The sequence below is a fragment of the Hyperolius riggenbachi genome, chromosome 3 (assembly GCF_040937935.1).
Source record: "Hyperolius riggenbachi isolate aHypRig1 chromosome 3, aHypRig1.pri, whole genome shotgun sequence".
Taxonomy (NCBI): Eukaryota; Metazoa; Chordata; class Amphibia; order Anura; family Hyperoliidae; genus Hyperolius; species Hyperolius riggenbachi.
In genome coordinates, this window is record NC_090648.1 from 141,088,035 (window position 1) to 141,109,827 (window position 21,793).

Below are 21,793 nucleotides of genomic sequence, written 5' to 3' on the forward strand. Positions count from 1 at the left end.
GCCCACGCCGGGATAAACCGATCCTCTGGTCCCCTGCAACGACTAAGTTTAATTATCAGTGACTGAGCCACTGCACCTGCGTGCTCTCGATCACGCACCCATCGCCGGTAGCGTCCTGCACATGCACAGTATGAGATTTTCCCATACTGCGCATGCGCAGGATGACCTAGTCACTGGGAGCATTATCGAGAATTCAGAGGCCAGGGCAAGGCAGGCGCAGTATCCATCGACTGGCTCAGTCGCCAAACACGAAACTGAGTCGCTGCGGGGGACCAGAGGATCGGTTTATCCCGGCGTGGGAATAATGCAGCTGCAGGGGGCTGGTAGAAGACCCAGGTAAGGTTTTTTTTTTTTGTTTTTTTTAATAGCTTTAGATTTCCTTTAAATATTAAAATGTTGCTCAGGTGTTTGGTGCAGGGCTGTGGAGTCGGAGCAATTTTGGGTACATGGAGTCAGTGGTCTCAAACTGAGGAGTTTTTCTACAAACTCCACAGCCCTGGTTTGGTGGTCTTCTCATGGAACTTAAATACATCTAACTGTATGAGTGGGTTTCCAGAGGAAAAAAAAATAATTATTTTTTGTCCCGATTGAATTCAATGTTGTTCGGGGATTTTGGGCAGTCTCAATGCAAAACATTTTCAGCCCGAAAACTCTTCATACCAAACTGAGGCATATTCTAGCAGCACAATGAATAACCCACTACAGTATATACAGATTACATTAAATACAAGCCTTTTATAAAAGCATCAGCGCTTACCTGAAAGGTGTCCAGTAGCGGCTTCCATGACAGCATAAGAACTGCACCTCTATTGATGTTTTTTGGGATCTCTGAGTAGAACAAGGTATTCTCCCGGTTCTCTCCAGACATTGCTGATGGTGAAAGGAAAGAATATGTGCTGAAGAAACCATCAGACCAGCTTGTTTTCCACACACATAGGCCCATTTCCAAACCGCTAAATTCAATATTCATGCTTGTTTCAGGGTGTGTGATTGAGACACTGATGCATGAACAGATCAGCAGGACTGCCAGGCAACAGATATTGTTTGATAGGAAATAAATATGGCAGGCTACATCTCCCTCTCAGTTCAAGTGTCCTTTAAAGTCTTAATTTTCATATTGATACCACTTTATAAATACTGCCTCTGTCACGGTGTAGGGCGAAAGGACGCCACACAATAACGGTATACAGAGCATAACCCAAGAAAAGCCTAGTGCACACCAGAGCGGTTCAGTAGAGTTTTGCGTTCCACTTGCGGATGTGGAAACGCTTGGCTAATGTATTTCATTGGGCTGCTGCAGATTTTGGATTGCGGAGGCGTTTCTGCCTCCACTGTAAAGTATAGGAAAAACGCAAACCGATCTCAAAAACGGCAGTTCAGAACGGTTTTCCAGGCGTTTTTGTTACAGAAGCTGTTCAGTAACAGCTTTACTGTAACAATATAAGAAATCTACTACACCAAAAACGCTTCCCAAAACCGCAAAATGCTAGCTGAAACGCTACAGAAAAATAAGAAAAAGCGTTTCAAAATCTGCTAGCATTTTGCGGATCTGCTAGCGTTTTTTGGTGTGCACCAGGCCAAAGAGCAGTTACCTCATTGGCAGGCCAACAATCGTCACAGCAATTAAAGGTCATTCAAAAAGGCTGTTCCACTGAACCATGCTTAATTAAAAACACACCTAATACCTACAAAAAATGGTGCAATTTAAAAAGTAAGCCATTGCTACAGTGACTACAACTACAGATACCAAGACAGTATATTATGTAGCTATATGATCCCAATATGCTGATCTCTACATAGAACTGTAACCCAATACAGTATAATCTCGTTATAAACATTCGGGTATAGTAAATTACCTCACCAGGTCTCAGCCAATCTCCATTTTAACCAGCCGGGCGGTATGGACGAGCTCAGCTCGTCCATCACCGCCGGAGGCTGCCGCTCAGGCCCTGCTGGGCCGATTTTCATCAAATAAAGAGCAGCACACGCAGCCGGCACTTTGCCAGCCGCGTGTGCTGCCTGATCGCCGCCGCTCTGCGGCGATCCGCCGCGAGCAGCGGCGAAAGAGGGCCCCCCCAGCCGCCTGTGCCCAGTGTAGCCGGAACAAAAAGTTCCGGCCAGCGCTAAGGGCTGGATCGGAGGCGGCTGACGTCAGGACGTCGGCTGACGTCCATGACGTCACTCCGCTCGTCGCTATGGCGACGATGTAAGCAAAACAAGGAAGGCCGCTCATTGCGGCCTTCCTTGTTTATTCTGGGCGCCAGAGGCGATCGGAAGAATGCCTCCGGAGCGCCCTCTAGTGGGCTTTCATGCAGCCAACTTTCAGTTGGCTGCATGAAATAGTTTTTTTTTTATTTAAAAAAAAACCCCTCCCGCAGCCGCCCTGGCGATCTTAATAGAACGCCAGGGTGGTTAAGTCAGCAAGGTCTGGTATAGTAAACCCGGATAAAATAAAAAACTTATAAAAAAAAAAAAAAATAAGTGTTTCACTTACCTGAGGCTTCTGCCAGCCCCCTGCAGCTGACCTGTTCCCATGCAGCCACTCACCGATGCTCTGGTCCCCCGCTGCGGCTCACTTTCACTTGAGGGGCCCTGGACGCACTCCTCCTCCACACTCCTGTAGCCGGACACATATTGCGGAGTCGCAGTGGAGATTTTCTCTAGGAAACGCATGGCCAGGGCACAATGGAGGTCGACTTACAAGTCAACCTCCATTACAGGGGAAAAAAAAGTGAGCTGCAGCGGGGGCACGGAGGATCAGTCCAGGGCTGCAAGGGCATAGGTCAGCTGCAGGGGGCTGTCAGAATCCGCAGGTAAGTGAAACTCATTTTTTTTATAGTTTTCAGTTCTGCTTTAACGTGTTTTTGGCCCCTACGAGATGCTGACTTTGGATATAGTAAAAAGTGGGCAGCGCATGAGGAATATTGTGAATGTAAACAAAAGAGAATGCAGTGTCACCACTTCCACTTTGCAATCACCAATAAAAGTACTATAACAATCCTCCCACAGGATTCTACAGACACTCCTGGATATCTCTTCCCTTGTTAGCGGTGATGCTCCTGGTAGCATGTGGAGTGCTGTACAGGCTACTTTCACTTGTAGTGCAGATCAGAGTGGGCCTACTAGAAGCAAAACTAAGGAGAGTGCCAAGTGCCACCTGCGGAGGCATCGGAGTCACTTACATTACAAATACGAGTGGCTTATCATGATTGGCTGCATTTTGAAGAGAAGCTTCATGGTTGGCTCAACTCAAAGTTTTGCAGAACACGTGCAAGCTAGCCCCGCCCATGAAAGGATCATTGCCACTAACAGGAACAGAGTAGCTGCCTCTATTCAGTGACAGTTGCGATTTGTAAGGTGCCCTGGATACTGTACCAGCAATTTGTCCGGCCTGGCTATGCTGCCCTAAGGTATAGTTATTCTTGTAGTCCTCCAAATGTGCTTGTACTGTACCTCTAGTGGGAGGACAGAGTTGGTCCTTGGTAGCAGAGAATGTACTAGGGCATGCTGGGGCATTTATAGGATAGTTCTGATATAGTAAAGTTCTGATATAATTAATGGTTAACCACTTTTCCTGGTCCCTTGGAGTTTACTATAACAAGATTATACTGTATCCCAATTCAGCAACAGGATACCGCAATTAATCAGCCTTATCTATAGCATCCAACCCTAAAGATGGCCATACACAGATTGGCAGCAGATTCGACCATCATATAAATTTCTGTCAGATGCCTGTCGCGTCTAATCTGATGTGTGCCACACACTAGGAACAGACTTCCAATAGATTTCAGAATGAAATCTATTGGAAAAATCGACCTAAATGGGTTATTGGACCATTAGATCCAATGCAACTTTATGGGCCATCGATCTGCTGCCAGCAGCAGATCTACCTAGATTTTTCATCCTTTCAGATAGATCAAATCCATCGAAATAGGCCAAATCGATTGATTGATAGAATCAATTTCTGATCAATCAATTCAATAGAATCGATCGATAGGTTGCTGAAATTGACCAGTGTATGGGCCACTTAACCTTTATGTTTACTTCTGCATAAAACAAATTCTCATCTATGCTTTGACTAACCTCAATAAAAGCACCCCCCCCCAACAGCCATAACCTGATGAATGCACCGTTCCAATGCTTCTGTTCTCTACCACCACCAGAAAACCATTATGTCATGGAAGGTAGGCTAGGTGGTGAGAAGCTGAAGCACTGGTTAAAGGGAGTGTGATCCCAACAAAACATCTACAACAGCACCTACCTTGGGTCTGCCATTTACACTATTTACCTGCCATTGCCTACTGTTTTTGCAGTACGAATGCGGCACTGCCAAACCACATCAGTTTTATGTCTATTCACTGGTGTGGGTGGGCTGAATCCATTTCATCTACAGGAAAAAAATAGTTGTCGATTTTTGCAGGACAAATTTAGCAAGCCAAACATGATGGAATTTTTATTTGTGATGCTTGCAGAGGGGTCAGCTTTACAGAGCCCTCAAGTACGCTCTATGGAACTTATTCAGGAGGTAGGAGTGGAAATATTTTGAGAATATGGGCCTAAATTAAAACAGTAAGTGTCAGATGCCATCAAAGATTTAGAAAGCAGTGGTAAGTTATGTCTATTTATATAAACAAAGAAATAAGAATACTTACACATACCCAGATAGTACATTCGATCAGAGTGAGGGCTATCTGGGTCATTTCTCTTTACAAAGGTGAAGCTGTGGGGGGCCTTTGCCATCATATATCCATGGTATTTCCTGGTGTCTGCCAGCAGCTTCCGCATCTGGCTCCATGAGTGGCGTTCAACATAGAACGGCTCTGGCTTGGGTTCTCCACCAGAGGACTCTGTGCTTCCATGGCTGGCTGTGGACTCAAAGAACTCTACTCCGATCTGCTCAGTCTCCATAGCTGCCGCCATGCTGCATCCTGTAGGAAGAAATGTCACTTTCACTATCCATACACATTACATATACTGTTATCAGCCTGTGACAGCTTCAGCTTGATCCGGTATTCTGTTGCTGACAATCTTGGCCTTCCCACTGACTACACTCTGCCTGCTACAACCTCTATCTGCCTCTCTACGCTGCTGCCTGTCGCAGTCCACAACCTGCCATTTATGCTCTCTATGGGGTTCACCTGTTCACTTTGCCTCTGGTGGAGCAAGGGCCATGACCTAATGGCCAGCCACAGCAAAAAGTGTCGTGCCCACTAGGAATAAAGCACAGAAAAAAAATGAAAGCATAACTTTAGGTTGTTAACTAATCTGCAAAGGAGTAGGTACATAAACAAAAGTATACAAACAGTATAGATGGTCCCTGAGCAAACATGTAGTTGTGGGAAATGGCCAATAGTGTCCGGAGTATGGGAGGCCAAGAACCAACCTGGACATACCTATAGCTGCACTAAATAAGTGAAGAACGGAAAACATTCCCAAGTGAAAGTGCTGAGTGCTAAAGTTGTATAAGGCAACTTTAGCACTCAGGTTTAATGTTTTCTGTGCTTTATACATTGAGGCATGTTGCCAGCCATAGTTGTGTTTCCCTGCACAATAGGAATACAGGCCCATCATCCACTGTGGGGTGAGATGGTGAATACCAGGTAGTATTACCAAACGCAGATGGCTGTGCGATCGGAACGCAACGTGTACAAATGCACGCCATCTGCGTTTGCATGCGTTGTGTGGCTGATGGGTCGGGCACGCATTTTGGGAAAAATGCATGCAGCATGCGTTCGCGGACCGCACGCAGTGTGAACATCAGACAGTGCAGTCTATGCACTTCTGATGTTGCGCGTTCTGCCTTCCACAGGCGTTGCCGAAACCCGGACAACAACGTGTGCAATGTGATCGGGGCATGACAGACCAGGGGTCTCAAACTCAATTTACCTGGGGGCCGCAGGAGGCAAAATCAGGATGAGGCTGGGCCGCATAAGGGAATCAATCAATTAATCAATCAGCAGCTCCCCCCCCCCCCCACGTCCCTTGCATTGATTTTTATTTCATAATCAAATTCACATTGAAGCGAACTATTTTGCCTATTTTACCTTATAGTTCGCTTCAGTGCTCCCATTACAAGTAATCTGCCGTGTCCATGCCGAAAAACGAGGGCTGCAGAGCCCCCACATCGCCCGGGGGGCAATCCGTCGGCGCATCGCCGCCTCTGCCCGCCCCTCTCACTCTTCCTTCACAGAGAAAGGCGAGCAGAGGCGGCAATGCGCCGCGATTGACGTCAGGAGGGGCAGAGCTGAAGCTGAAAGCTCTGCCCCTTCCAGGAAATGCCGGCGGATTGCCTCCCGGGCGATTTGGGGGCTCTGCAGCCCTTGTTTAGCGGCGGGGATGCGGTGGATTACTTGGGAGCACTAAAGCGAACTATAAGGAAGCTTTTGCCGGCACGGGCCACAAAATATTGTATCGAGGGCCGCAAATGGCCCGCGGGCCGCGAGTTTGAGACCCCTGACTTAGACTATGTGCCTTGAGTGAGCACACACCTTCTAAAAGTGTTTGTACTAATGTAGTACTATGATGCCATCCTCTACATGAGGGGTGCCCATTAGGTAGATTGCAATCTACAGGTAAATCGGAAAGGACTTCTGGTAGATCCCGACCCCACTAAGTTTTCCATTCTCTATATACAAAGTGTGCTCCTAAAATTGTACATAGGTTGATCATTTTGACTTTGTAATTTTTTAAAATAGCTCACAAGCCGAAAAAGTATGGGCACCCCTGCTCTACATAAATGTAAAACAATTTGGGTCCTTCATTGTCCTACCCAGACTCCCTGCTGTCCTCTTCATTTAAAATTACTTTTGAATATTCATCCTTATCACTTTCAGCAAACAATCTGACTTTACAGTGTTCTCCCCAGGCGGGGGAGAACACTGCTTTACATAGCAAAGGACATACACTACTGCATTTAAAGGAAGAAAAAAAGGGAAAAAAAAAAGTTCACAAAACGACTGGAGGTAGAACACATTTGTGTGTGCGTTAATTAAAGCAGAAGCTCCTTCCATGATTGGCTGCAGAAAAACCATTCCAATAAATCAGGTTTTCAGTCAAGATGAAACATCCATCTTGTCAATAAATGGCCAATATCAACTGAAGCAAAAGGGCTATGGAGGCTGCCACATTTATTTTCCTTTTAAACAATACCAGCTGCCTGGCCGTCCTGCTGGTCCATCATCCTCTAACACTTTTAGCTATAGATCCTGAACAAGCATGCAGTAGATCAGATGTTTCTGACATTATTGTCAGATCTGACAAGATTAGCTACCGTATTTTCTGCCGTATAAGACGCTCCAGACTATAACACGCACCCAGGTTTAGAGGGCAAAAACCAGAGAAAAAAATATATATATACTAAACCTGGTGCGTCCATATTCCAGGAGCGTCTTGTACATGTTATCCCTCAAATGGTGTCCTCCTGTGTCCCCATGTCTCCACCATTTTGTTTCCCAAGTCTGCCCTAAGTAGCCTCCTGTGTCCCATTGTCTCCCCATGTGTCCTCTGTGGCAACCATGCATGCCCCATGTGTCCTCTGTGGCAACCATGCATGCCCCATGTGTCCTCTGTGGCAACCATGCATGCCCCATGTGTCCTCTGTGGCAACCATGCATGCCCCATGTGTCCTCTGTGGCAACCATGCATGCCCCATGTGTCCTCTGTGGCAACCATGCATGCCCCATGTGTCCTCTGTGGCAACCATGCATGCCCCATGTGTCCTCTGTGGCAACCATGCATGCCCCATGTGTCCTCTGTGGCAACCATGCATGCCCCATGTGTCCTCTGTGGCAACCATGCATGCCCCATGTGTCCTCTGTGGCAACCATGCATGCCCCATGTGTCCTCTGTGGCAACCATGCATGCCCCATGTGTCCTCTGTGGCAACCATGCATGCCCCATGTGTCCTCTGTGGCAACCATGCATGCCCCATGTGTCCTCTGTGGCAACCATGCATGCCCCATGTGTCCTCTGTGGCAACCATGCATGCCCCATGTGTCCTCTGTGGCAACCATGCATGCCCCATGTGTCCTCTGTGGCAACCATGCATGCCCCATGTGTCCTCTGTGGCAACCATGCATGCCCCATGTGTCCTCTGTGGCAACCATGCATGCCCCATGTGTCCTCTGTGGCAACCATGCATCCCCAATGTGTCCTCTGTAGATGTCCCTCATGCCTGCCCCATGTGTCCTCTGTGGCAACCATGCATGCCCCATGTGTCCTCTGTGGCAACCATGCATGCCCCATGTGTCCTCTGTGGCAACCATGCATGCCCCATGTGTCCTCTGTGGCAACCATGCATGCCCCATGTGTCCTCTGTGGCAACCATGCATGCCCAATGTGTCCTCTGTAGATGTCCCTCATGCCTGCCCCATGTGCCTGTGTCCCCCGCATGTGTGTAAACTGCCTGCACCCGACGTGTACCTCTGCCCTCTCCCCATGTCTGTTATGTGTCCGGCTGTGTGTCCCCCGCGAGTGTATAATATGCCCGCTCCCGCCGTGTGCATTATCACCCTCCCCCATGTGGTTGCTGCCCCCCCGGTGTTAATCTGCAGCGGGTTTACCTCTCCGCCATGCCCGCGAGGATTAGAGACTTCCTTCACAGCCGCGCATCTCGCTCTAGTGATTGGCATGTGATAATGACGCAACCATCACATGCCGCTCACTAAAGCGAGATGCGCGGCTGTGAAGGAAGTCTCCAATCCTCGCGGGCATAGCATCCGGGGGGGGCAGCAACCACATGGGGGAGGGAGATAAGGCACACGGCGGGAGCGGGCATATTATACACTCGCAGGGGACACGCAGCCGGACACATAACAGGCATGGGGAGAGGGCAGAGGCACACATCGGGTGCAGCCAGTTTACACACACACAGGCAGGGAATTCCCGACAAGACTGCCAGGCAACTGGTATTGTTTAAAGGGATATAAATATGGCAGCCTCCATATTCTTCTCCCTTCAGTTGTCCTTTAAGCATCATGTTGGTGGGTACCTTATTGGCAGAGAGCAGCTTCTAATTGTCTTCAAAGTCCCCAGTTAACAAACAAGATTAGGACTGTAGGTTTGTTCTTAACCTGAATCTGTCCATATGTCAAAACATTGAGCCATCTCTGTCCCCCGTAGCTCCTGTTTCCCCTTCCGTGCTACCTCTGCCTCCCCACTGTGTCACCTCTGTTCCCCTGGTGCAAGGGGCATCCTGTGCAGTGCTGTCTATTTACTTGTTCCCATAGAAATAAGTTTCACATTTCAGTTTGTAAGCCGGGACTTGCTGTATGTCAACCTTTTGAAACTGATGGTACAGGACAAATGTTTTTAATAACATTTCTCCTATCGGTGGCAAGAAAAAAAATTAGTTATTTTAAGTAAAATTCTAGACATTAAAAAAAAAGACAGCCCACATTTAGGGCTCGTTTCCACTTGTGTGACGAGCGTCTGTGAGTGCACGTCAGCACTGAGCGGGTGGGCGGGATCGCAGGCGAATCCCATGAGCCGTGCCATGCACGGCTATGGGAATCGCAGCCACCGCCGCAAATTCTGTGGGGGGTTCCGGCCGAATCACTACCACAAGCGATTCGGCCGGCGGCGCCATTCTCCCCTATGGTAGAGTTTCCCAGTGTGATTCATGTGCGGGGAAACTGAGGATTTCCACGATAGTGGAAACGGGCCCTTAGTGAAAAAAAACAAACACCTAGTTTCACCATACTGTAAGCACAGGACGTACTTTATACCTTTCTCACAGCTGCCAAATGGTGCTAAACTGCACCAGGCACAGGAATATTGCCAAGAGTCTAGCACGTTTTCTCATGACAGGTACATTTTAATTACCGGTAAATGCCATGAATCCTGCTTTAAGAGTGCCTCTGCACCCGTATGATGGGGTCTGCATCTGCCCCTGCTGAAAGCAGTAGGGTGTAACAAGGCTCTATGAACTCGAATAAGCAGAACTGTAGCTGTACATGCTGACAATTACATGTGCGCTATATACCAAAGTCTCTATTTCAGGGCTGTGGAGTCGGTACTATGGGCAGTAGTTCTGCGCCTGCGCAGTAGAGACCCGATGACGTCCCTACACCACGTGACCCCCCGCTATGGAGCGCACAGAAGCCGACCTGGAAGCTTTTGGCTTCTTCACCGCTGGACGCCAGGAGGGAGAGGAGCTGCAACGAGGGCACAGAACGACTGCCAGGGGCTGGAGGAAGCCCCAGGTAAGTGGAGTTTGTTTTTTATAGTCTGCCCGAACCTTCCGTTTAACTTTTTTTTTAAAACAAAATGCTCCCATTGACTTGCATAAAAAAAGAAAAAAAAAAAAAAAAGGGGAGGTAAATATAAGTCAATGGGAGCATTTTTTTTTTTTAGAGAGGCAGCGTCCTCAACGCTGCCTCTCACCCGCTCTGCTGTGGTCGCTCATTTCTGCTCTTCACCCATCGATAAAGGAAGCAATTCCGAAACGCCGACGTCTGGGTAAAATAGAGGAGGGTGTCAGCACCTCATCTTACACTGTCTGTTACACTGATTTGTGCTCACTGTCATATTGGGACACTGTTCCTGGACTTTTCATTACAGGGGACTTTGTTCTCCTAAGAGACTCATTCTGGTTTAGATGCAATATTGGCTCATGATTCATGAGTAGCCTTCTTCCTTTGGACTATGTCATTATACATTGATGTCACTGCATATGCATCTTTTCCAGTTTATTGTGGGCATTGTAATGCATTGTAGTTTATGTACTGTCATTTTGTATGTCATTTTGTATGCTACCTTTTACTGGTGCTGAGAGTTCAGACCAGCATATATCATTACTATTGTGAATACACTTTTTCTAAGCATTTTGAATTGGCTTGGTGTGCGTGTCTTCTTTTCTATTAATTGCTGCTGTAGATCTCTCTGCGGAGTGATTTTTTTCCCCTGCTTTTAGGGTTTAAAAGCATGCTAAAAAAAAAAATGAACATTATTCCCCTGCTACCCACTTGTAGGGTCGTCACTTGACGAGAAGGGTCCGTGGATTTGTGCTGCTTGCGCCATATTCTCATCCTGCCATCAGCATGGAGAAGGAAATGAGACCGAGAAACTTCTTTCCCACTCATTGAGTGTAACTATAATGCTCCTGACACACTTTACTGTTTTCTGCATTAGCAAAAGCTCCGTTGATGGTCTCCTAATGTTAAAACCAACCCAGGGCATAGTTTGTTTTGTGCGTTTGAGTATTGTTTTTGGCACACCTTCTGTTGCCACAAGTGATCTGTGCCATTCACCAGCTCTCTCTTTGATAAACAAGCCTTTTGCATTCACAAAAATTAAAATTTAAAAACACATACAAATAAGATGTACATTTCTCCCAGAGTAAAATGAGCCATCTGATCACCACCTGTCGCTGTTACCCATCAGATTAGACCCTAATCTGCCCCTTGCGGGCAATCTGATCACCCACCCACACCATCAGATCGCCCGCAGATCCCCTCCCAAGTGCATTGTTTACATCTGTTCTCTCCTCTAAACACCCACTAATTATCCATCAATCACCCCCTGTCACTGCTACCCAGCAGATCAGACCCCTATCTGCCCCTAGGGCAGCCATTCACCCACCCACACTCTCAGAACGACCTCAGACGCCCCCCCCCCCCCCCCCTGTGTACTGTATACATCTATTCTCCCCTGTAATCACCTGTCATTCACCCCCTTTCACTGCCACTTATCAGATCAGACCCTAACCTGCCTCTTATGGGCATCTGATCACCCTCCCACACCATCAGATTGCCCCAGACCTACCCTCAGATCACCTCCAAAATGCATTGTTTACATCTGTTCTGCCATCTAATCACCCACTGATCACCCATCAATCACCCCCTGTCACTGCTACCTATCAGATTAGACCCCTATCTGCCCCTAGGGCACTCAATCACCCGCCCACACCCTCAGAACGCCCTCAGACCCCAGCCCTGATCCTCGCCAGTGCATTGCTTGCATCTATTCCCCCCTCTAATCACACCTTGAGACACCCATCAATCACCTCCTGTCACCACCTGTCAGCCCCTAGCACACCTACCCATCAGATCAGGCCCTAATTTGTCCCATGTGGGCTCCTGATCACTCGGCCAAACCCTCAGATCCCCCTCAGACCCCCTTCCGATCACCTCCCAAGTGCATTGATTGCATCCATTTTCCCCTCTAACCGCCCCCTGAGACACCCATCAATCACCTCCTGTAACCCCCTAGCACTCCTATCCATCAGATCAGGCCCAATACAACCTGTCTTCTGAGAGGCCACCCTGCTTATGACCGGTTCCACAAAATTCGCCCCCTCATAGACCACCTGTCATCAAAATTTGCAGATGCTTATACCCCTGAACAGTCATTTTAAGACATTTGGTTTCCAGACTACTCACGGTTTTGGGCCCGTAAAAATGCCAGGGCGGTATAGGAACCCCACAAGTGACCCCATTTTAGAAAAAAAGACACCCCAAGGTATTCTGTTAGGTGTATGACGAGTTCATAGAAGATTTTATTTTTTGTCAAAAGTTAGCGGGAATTGATTTTTATTGTTTTTTTTTCACAAAGTGTAATTTTTCACTAACTTGTGACAAAAAATAAAATCTTCTATGAACTCACCTAACGGAATACCTTGGGGTGTCTTCTTTCTAAAATGGGGTCACTTGTGGGGTTCCTATACTGCCCTGGCATTTTAGGGGCCCTAAACCGTGAGGAGTAGTCTAGAAAACAAATGCCTCAAAATGACCTGTGAATAGGACATTAGGCCCCTTAGCGCACCTAGGTTGCAAAAAAGTGTCACACATGTGGTATCGCCGTACTCAGGAGAAGTAGTATAATGTGCTTTGGGGTGTATTTTTATACATACCCATGCTGGGTGGGAGAAATATCTCTGGACAATTGTGTGTAAAAAAAAAAAAAAAAAAATCAAAACATTGTCATTTACAGAGATATTTCTCCCACCCAGCATGGGTATGTATAAAAATACACCCCAAAGCACATTATACTACTTCTCCTGAGTACATCGATACCACATGTGTGGCACTTTTTTGCACCCTAACTGCGCTAAGGGGCCCAAAGTCCAATGAGTACCTTTAGGATTTCACAGGTCATTTTGCGACATTTGGTTTCAAGACTACTCCTCACGGTTTAGGGCTCCTAAATGCCAGGGCAGTATAGGAACCCCACAAATGACCCCATTTTAGAAAGAAGACACCCCAAGGTATTCCGTTAGGAGTATGGTGAGTTCATAGAAGATTTTATTTTGTCACAAGTTAGCGGAAAATGACACTTTGTGAAAAAAAAAACCAAACAATTAAAATCAATTTCCGCTAACTTGTGACAAAAAAAAAAAATCTATGAACTCACCATACTCCTAACAGAATACCTTTGGGTGTCTTCTTTCTAAAATGGGGTCATTTGTGGGGTTCCTATACTGCCCTGGCATTTTAGGGGCCCTAAACCGTGAGTAGTCTTGAAACCAAATGTCGCAAAATGACCTGTGAAATCCTAAAGGTACTCATTGGACTTTGGGCCCCTTAGCGCAGTTAGGGTGCAAAAAAGTGCCACACATGTGGTATCGCCGTACTCAGGAGAAGTAGTATAATGTGTTTTGGGGTGTATTTTTACACATACCCATGCTGGGTGGGAGAAATATCTCTGTAAATGGACAATTGTGTGTAAAAAAAAAATCAAAACATTGTCATTTACAGAGATATTTCTCCCACCCAGCATGGGTATGTGTAAAAATACACCCCAAAACACATTATACTACTTCTCCTGAGTACGGCGGTACCACATGTGTGGCACTTTTTTGCAGCCTAACTGCGCTAAGGGGCCCAAAGTCCAATGAGCACCTTTAGGCTTTACAGGGGTGCTTACAATTATGCTCCCCCCAAAATGCCAGGACAGTAAACACCCCACAAATGACCCCATTTTGGAAAGTAGACACTTCAAGGTATTCAGAGAGGAGCATAGTGAGTCCGTGGCAGATTTAATTTTTTTTTGTCGCAAGTTAGAAAAATTGGAAACCTTTTTTTTTAATCACAAAGTGTCATTTTCCGCTAACTTGTGACAAAAAATAAAATCTTCTATGAACTCACCATGCCTCTCAGTGAACACTTTGGGATGTCTTCTTTCCAAAATGGGGTCATTTGGGGGGTATTTATACTATCCTGGAATTCTAGCCCCTCATGAAACATGACAGGGGGTCAGAAAAGTCAGAGATGCTTCAAACTGGGAAAATTCACTTTTGGCACCATAGTTTGTAAAGCTATAACTTTTACCCAAACCAATATACACTGAATGGATTTTTTTTTATCAAATTTGGACAAAAATGTATACAGAAACGGGGCCAGTGCCGGGGTTTCATCACTTGTCCCTATATCACCCGCCATTACCACAGTGCAACCGATCAACCACGACGGTCCGACATCTTGCAGCATGTTTAATCGATACATGCAACAAATTTTGGCTCAAAATTGGTTACATCGTCAATCTGGCATGCTCTTGGTGGCACCAATTTTCATCCGATCCAATAATTATCAAATTGGATGGTTGCTTGGCAGCCAAGACAAAAGATGTAAAGCCACCTTCAAAGAGACTCTGCACTTTAATAAAAACCTCTCTGGGGATACTTACCTTGGGAGGGGGAAACCTCGGGGTCCCAATGAGGCTTCCCCCTCCTATGTAGCTTCAGGCATTCCAGCGCTGGCTCCCCCAGCAAGCTTGACAAGGCTTGATATATTTACCTGTCTGGGATCCTGCGCAGGCGAAGCAGCGGCTCTTCTTTCGGACTAGGCTGAAATAGCCGAGCCATATCGTATCCGCTCTACTGTGCAGGTCGAAAAGGACTCGTGTCTGCACAGTAGTGAGGATCGATCAGGTTCGGCTAGTTCCACCTTAACCCGAATGCACCTCGCCGCACTTTGGAGGACCCTGGCATTTAAAGGGAACCAGAGATGATCAATGCTGGAAAAATGATAAAGCTTTTATACATACCTGGGGCTTCCTCCAGCCCCATAAGCCTGGATCGCTCCCACGCCGCCATCCTCCGCTTCCTCTACCGCCGGTACCGGGTCCTGTCACTTCCGGCAGACGCGACCAATTATCCGCATGCACAGGGGCTCCCTCCATAACCTTACGCATGCGGCTGCGTAGTATGCAGCCGCACGCGCAAGCATATGGAGGGAGCCCCTGTGATGCGGACAATTGGCCGCTTCCTCCGGCGGAAATGACGGGACCCGGTACCGGCGCATCCAAGCAGCTGAGGACGGCGGCGTGCGAGTGATCCAGGCTTATGGGGCTGGAGGAAGCCCCAGGTATGTATAACAGCTCTGGTTCTCTTTAGCTCTGGTTCTCGCTAACGGAGGACAGGGGAAGCCTTGTTAGGATCCAGAGCCTTCCCCCTCCCGAGGTAAGCATCTCCCAGAGGGATTTTTTTTGATTACAGGTTTTCTTGAAAGTTTGTAAGCCCAACACTGAAGATAATGGCCTCAATTCACTAAGATCATGCTGAAGATAATAAGGCAAGAGAAAACTTAGCACCACACATCGCTCTTGCCTAATATTAGTGTGTTGTGAGATAAGATAACTCTCTCACTGCGAAAACTTATCACTTGAGTCCTTAAGAGGAACTCCAGTGAAAATTATGTAATAAAAAAGTGCTTTATTTTTACAATAATTATGTATAAATGATTTACCGTATATACTCGCATATAAGCCGACCCGCATATTAGCCGACCCGCATATAAGCCGACCCCCCAACTTTTAACTAAAAAAACAGGGAAAAATGATTGACCCCCATATAAGCCGGGGTTAGGAAATGCTGGATTGGTGCAGGCCGCGTGATCCCCCCCCAGTGTGTCCCAGTATAGCTAGTATAGTGCCCAGTATGGGTAGGTAGTGCCTCAGTATAGCTAGTAAAGTGCCCAGTATAGCTGGTAGTGCCCCAGTATAGCTAGTATAGTGCCCCAGGAGAGCTAGTAAAGTGCACAGTATAGCTAGTATAGTGCCCAGTATAGCTAGTAAAGTGCCCAGTATAGCAAGTATAGTATAGCCAGTAAAGTGCCCAGTATAGCCAGTATAGTGCCCAGTATAGCCAGTATAGTGCCCAGTATAGCCAGTATAGTGATCCCCCCGCGGCCGCCGCTGCCATTACCTGTTCAGCCGGCGGCCGCTTCCTCTAATCCGGGTGCCCCTCTCGCTCTGCTCTCCATCATGCGTATAAATGTATCACAGCAGCGCGCCCAGCGCTGCTGCTGTGACGAGGCAGGAGAGAGCGGTTCCCCTGGTAACGGCGATGTGTACACTTGTACGCATGATGGAGAGCGAGAGGGGCACCCGGATTAGAGGAAGCGGCCGCCGGCTGAACAGGTAATAGCAGCGGCGGCCGCGGACCACCACCCACGACTCGCATACAAGCCGACCCCCCAACTTTTGGCCCACTTTTTGGGGGTCAAAAATTCAACTTGTATGCGAGTATACACGGTAGTCAGTGTGTGCCCATTGTAAAAGCTTTCCTCTCCTTGATTTACATTTGACATTTTATCACATGGTGACATTTTTACTGCTGGCAGGTGATGTTACTGGAAGTACCTGCTGTTTGCTTTTTTGGCAGTTGGAAACAGCTGTAAACAGCCATTTCCCGCAATGCAGCAAGGTTCACAGACAGGAAACTGCCAGGAAAATGGTCTTCACAGTCTCCTATGGGAGAGGCTTCACCACAATATGAGCCATACAGCGCCCCCCTGATGATCAGTTTGTGAAAAGAAATAGATTTCTCATGTAAAAGGGGGTATCAGCTACTGATTGGGATGAACTTCAATTCTTGGTCACGGTTTCTCTTTAAAGAGGAACTCCAGTGAAAATAATTTAATAAAAAAAAGTGCTTCATTTTTACAATTATTATGTATAAATGATTTAGTCAGTGTTTGCTCATTGTAAAATCTTTCCTCTCCCAGATTCAAATTCTGACATGTATTACATGGTGACATTGTTACTGTGGGCAAGTTATGTAGCTGTTTCTAGCTGCTCTGGCTGTTACAGACAGCTTTAAACAGCCATTTCCTGTCTGTGAACATTGTTACATTGTGGCAGTTTGCCCAGAGTACCGCGGTATTCAGAGCCTCTTGTGGGAGGGGTTTCAGCACAAAATTAGTCACACAGCGCCCCCTGATGGTCTGTTTGTGAAAATCATTCTATTTCTCATGTAAAAGGGGGTATCAGCTACTGATTGGGATAAAGTTCAATTCTTGGTTGGAGTTTCTCTTTAAGTTACCTCCTCTGTAGTTATTTTCATATGCAGTTAATTAACAGCCAGTTTTCAACTTTAGAATTCTGTAGTTATGTTAAGGATTGACAAGTGAACTTTAGAGATCTCTCCTTAACTTAAAAAAGACAGAAGCGTTAACTTTAGGTTTGCCTGAGGTAAAATGTTTCCTAAATACTACATGCCTTATTACCATGATGATAACTCTAGAAACGTTATTCAAGACAGGAGTTTAGCTTAGTGAATTGAGGCTATTGTTGCATGAAAAAAAAAAGCAGAGGATGCTACCAGTTCTCAAAATAGTGGAACTGAGTCTTCTTGCTCCCATGATCATGCCTTATTCAAAGCCTCAGGATGACTGTACTGATAAACACTTCTCATGAAACAGAGCATGCCTTTTATATCCTGCTTGTTTCTGTTACATCACCGTGTATCACTCAGACCAATCCAATTTGGAGGATTCTCAAATAATTTAGCCCCTCTGTGCAAATTAATGTTAATTAAAAAAAGAAATGTGTCCCATTTCAGTTCTCATCCAGCTATACATTGCCAAAGCTGACTGAAGCTGGCAATTCTCTGCTAGCCTGGAACCTGTACTCTATTTGATGAACACAGACTTTACAGAAACCTCCCGTCTTCCTGCTTGAATAGTCAGTTTAACAGATTGTGAGCGGGTCATTCAATCTTTTGGATGCTCAATGAGCTGCAAATAATTCCAAGTTGAGCAAAATGTTATGCCGATTTCATTTAAAATGTATGCAGCTTGAAAATGGACCAATTCAAATGCTACGAGCACAGCACTAGATTGCTCTCTGTTTAATGCTAGGTACACACAATGCAACTTTCTGACAGATTAACTGCCAGATCGATTATTTCCAACATGTCCGACCTGATCTCCAACTGATTTTCCAAACGTTTTTTATAAAAGTGAACGGGAATAAAAACTGATCTGAAATCACATAGGACAAAATTGATCTGACGGTAAATCTGTCAGAAGATTGCATTGTGTGCAGATTCATAAATTTCCATAAAATTAGCATACAAGAGGGGGCGCTGATAATTTCCTTGGTTAAAATCCCAGCCAGGGAACTATCTGCATGGAGTTGGTACAGTGATGTGAAAAACTATTTGCCCCCTTCCTGATTTCTTATTCTTTTGCATGTTTGTCACACTTAAATGTTTCTGCTCATCAAAAACCGTTAACTATTAGTCAAAGATAACGTAATTGAACACAAAATGCAGTTTTAAATGATGGTTTTTATTATTTAGTGAGAAAAAAAAACTCCAAACCTACATGGCCTTGTGTGAAAAAGTGATTGCCCCCCTTGTTAAAAAAAAAAAAAAAAAAAAAAAAAAAAAAAAACTTAACTGTGGTTTATCACACCTGAGTTCAATTTCTGTAGTCACCCCCAGGCCTGATTACTGCCACACTTGTTTCAATCAAGAAATCACTTAAATAGGAGCTATCTGACACAGAGAAGTAGACCAAAAGCACCTCAAAAGCTAGACATCATGCCAAGATCCAAAGAAATTCAGGAACAAATGAGAACAAAAGTAATTGAGATCTATCAGTCTGGTAAAGGTTATAAAGCCATTTCTAAAGCTTTGGGACTCCAGCGAACCACAGTGAGAGCCATTATCCACAAATGGCAAAAACATGGAACAGTGATGAACCTTCCCAGGAGTGGCCGGCCGGCCAGCCAACCAAAATTACCCCAAGAGCGCAGAGAAAACTCATCCGAGAGGCTACAAAAGACCCCAGGACAACATCTAAAGAACTGCAGGCCTCACTTGCCTCCAGGGCTGTGGAGTCGGAGTCGGAGTCGTGGAGTCGGGCAATTTTGGGTGCCTGGAGTCGGAGTCGGAAAAAAATGCACCGACTCCGACTCCTAATGAATTTGTAACTGTAATTAAAATAGAAAATATGATAAAATGTTCTATTTCTCAGATAATAGTCATTAAAAATAATGTATATATACAGTAATAGCTGTGCTTAGTCCACAAAAATGAAATAAACCAATCAAAATTAGTTACTTGTGCTGCTTCAATAAAGCAGTCCCCATATTTTTAAGGTCAGATATACATATCTGATTGTGACTGTATACATGATGTGTACACAGGAATCGCTTATATATACTAAATAACATCTATGCTGTAAGAATAAAGCCTGATGTGTAGCTGTGTCACTAATAGAGATGGTCAATGAGATGGAAATAATTCTGCACTGATGCTGATTTATGCAAATGTATGCACTCCCTTTGCTGATGAAATGAAATAATTTGATATGTTGTTAAAATTTGGTTTAGTGACTACAAATTAAAGGGTACCTGAGACGGATGAAAAGTAAAGTTTTATACATACCTGGGGCTTCCTTCAGCCCCCTTCAGGCTAATCAGTCCCTCGCTGTCCTCCACCACCCGGATCTTCTGCTATGAGTCCTGGTAATTCAGCCAGTCAGCGCTGTCCGGCCGCATGCCGATCCCACAGCCAGGAACATTCTGCACCTGCGCAATAGTGCTGCACAGGTGTAGTATGCTCCTGGCGGTGGAGTGTGTGCATGCGCACTACGCCCGACTGGCTCAAGTACCTGGACTCATAGCAGAAGATCCAGGTGGTGGAGGAGGACAACGAGGGACGGATTATCCTGAAGGCGGCTGGAGGAAGCCCCAGGTATGTATAAAACTTTAATTTCATCAGTCTCAGGTTTACTTTGTTACACAGTAGTACTATACTCTACATATGCACTCCCCACAGAGCTGCAGGGAATCCACTGAGAATGCTGTGCACATTGAACACATAGGTGTTGTCTGTTTACAATCTCCTTATTCCCCTGCAGAGTACCTGCACATCATTCTTACATGCACCCACAGTTACATTGCCTAGGACCTGATAGATGTTCTTTGTTCCGGTTTGTACCTTTTACAAGTACTCTTACCAAGGACTAATTTTAGTCTAAAGGGAATAAATATAGTAGTCTACATATCCTTCTCACTTCAGTTGTCTTGTAAAATTCCTAAGCGTTGGCAGTTAAGAGACGAATTTCATGTTACATACTTTTAATCAGCAAAATTGTAATATGCAAATTAGAGGAGTCGGAGTCGAGGAGTCGGAGTCGGTGGAATCCTAAACTGAGGAGTCTGAGTCGGAGTTGGAGTCGGTGGATTTTTGGACCGACTCCACAGCCCTGCTTGCCTCAATGAAGGTCAGTGTTCACGACTCCACCATAAGAAAGAGACTGGGCAAAAATGGCCTGCAAGGCAGATATCCAAGGCGCAAACCACTTTTAAGCAAAAAGAACATTAAGGCTCGTCTCAATTTTACTAAAAAACATCTCAATGATTGCCAAGAATTTTGGGAAAATACCTTGTGGACCGACGAGACAAAAGTTGAACTTTTTGGAAGGTGCGTAGAAGTAACTGGTGTAGAAGTAACACAGAATTTCAGCAAAAGAACATCATATCAACAGTAAAATATGGTGGTGGTAGTGTGATGGTCTGGGGTTGTGTTGCTGCTTCAGGACCTGGAAGGCTTGCTGTGATAGATGGAACCATGAATTCTACCAAAAAAATCCTGAAGGAGAATGTCCGGCCATCTGTTTGTCAACTCAAGCTGAAGCGATCTTAGGTGCTGCAGCAGGACAATGACCCAAAACACACCAGCAAATCCACCTCTGAATGGCTGAAGAAAAACAAAATGAAGACTTTGGAGTCGCCTAGTCAAAGTCCTGACCTGAATCCTATTGAGATGTTGTGGCATGACCTTAAAAAGGCGGTTCATGCTAGAAAACCCTCAAATAAAGCTGAATTACAACCATTCTGCAAAGATGAGTGGGCCATAATTCCTCCAGAGCGCTGTAAAAGACTCGTTGCAAGTTATCGCAAACGCTTGATTGCAGTTATTGCTGCTAAGGGTGGCCCAACCAGATATTAGGTTCAGGGGGCAATTTCTTTTTCACACAGGGCCATGGAGGTTTTGGAGTTTTTTTTCTCACTAAATAATAAAAACCATCATTTAAAACTGCATTTTGTGTTCAATTATGCTATCTTTGACTAATAGTTAACGGTTTTTAATGAGCAGAAACATTTAAGTGTGACAAACATGCAAAAGAATAAGAAATCAGGAAGGGGGCAAATAGTTTTTCACATCACTGTACGTCCTCCCCGTGTCTGTGTGGGTTTCCTCTGGACACTCTGGTTTTCTCCCACATCCCCCAAAAATACTGTGGTAGGGATTAAATTGTGACCCCTCTGAGGTACAGTTAGTGACTAGACTATATACTTTATGAAGTATTGCAGAAGATGTTGGAGAAACAAATACTAGTAGTAGTAATAATACAAAAACAGGTGGGGGGGGGGGGGGGATCATATGCCAGCCTAATATCTCCGTATGTAACTATGCAAATATCAGGCATTTGTGACTCTTCAAACTATTTTTTCTTTTAGCGAGAAGCTGTGCTGGCAGAGGCTAAAGCGAGTGTTTCACGTCAGAGTTGCAGGCTATCATGAAGTTTGTTTCTCTAGGGAAAGTCAGCAACGGACATTC

General features: G+C 45.7%; 1 protein-coding gene across 3 annotated transcripts in view; it reads right to left on the minus strand.

Moving 5' to 3' along the window:
* DPP8 (dipeptidyl peptidase 8) overlaps window positions 1-21,793 on the minus strand; it is an 89,538-nt gene that overhangs the window by 55,296 nt on the left and 12,449 nt on the right. For 2 of the 3 annotated variants that reach the window (XM_068275003.1, XM_068275001.1), the window contains exons 2-3: window positions 4,653-4,928; window positions 758-870 (exon numbers count right to left, since the gene is read on the minus strand). In XM_068275003.1, coding sequence (XP_068131104.1) covers window positions 758-870; window positions 4,653-4,920 — 381 coding nt within the window. In that variant the 5' untranslated portion in view covers window positions 4,921-4,928. The remainder of the gene's footprint in view (window positions 1-757; window positions 871-4,652; window positions 4,929-21,793) is intronic. The other variant, XM_068275002.1, reaches the window with a different exon arrangement.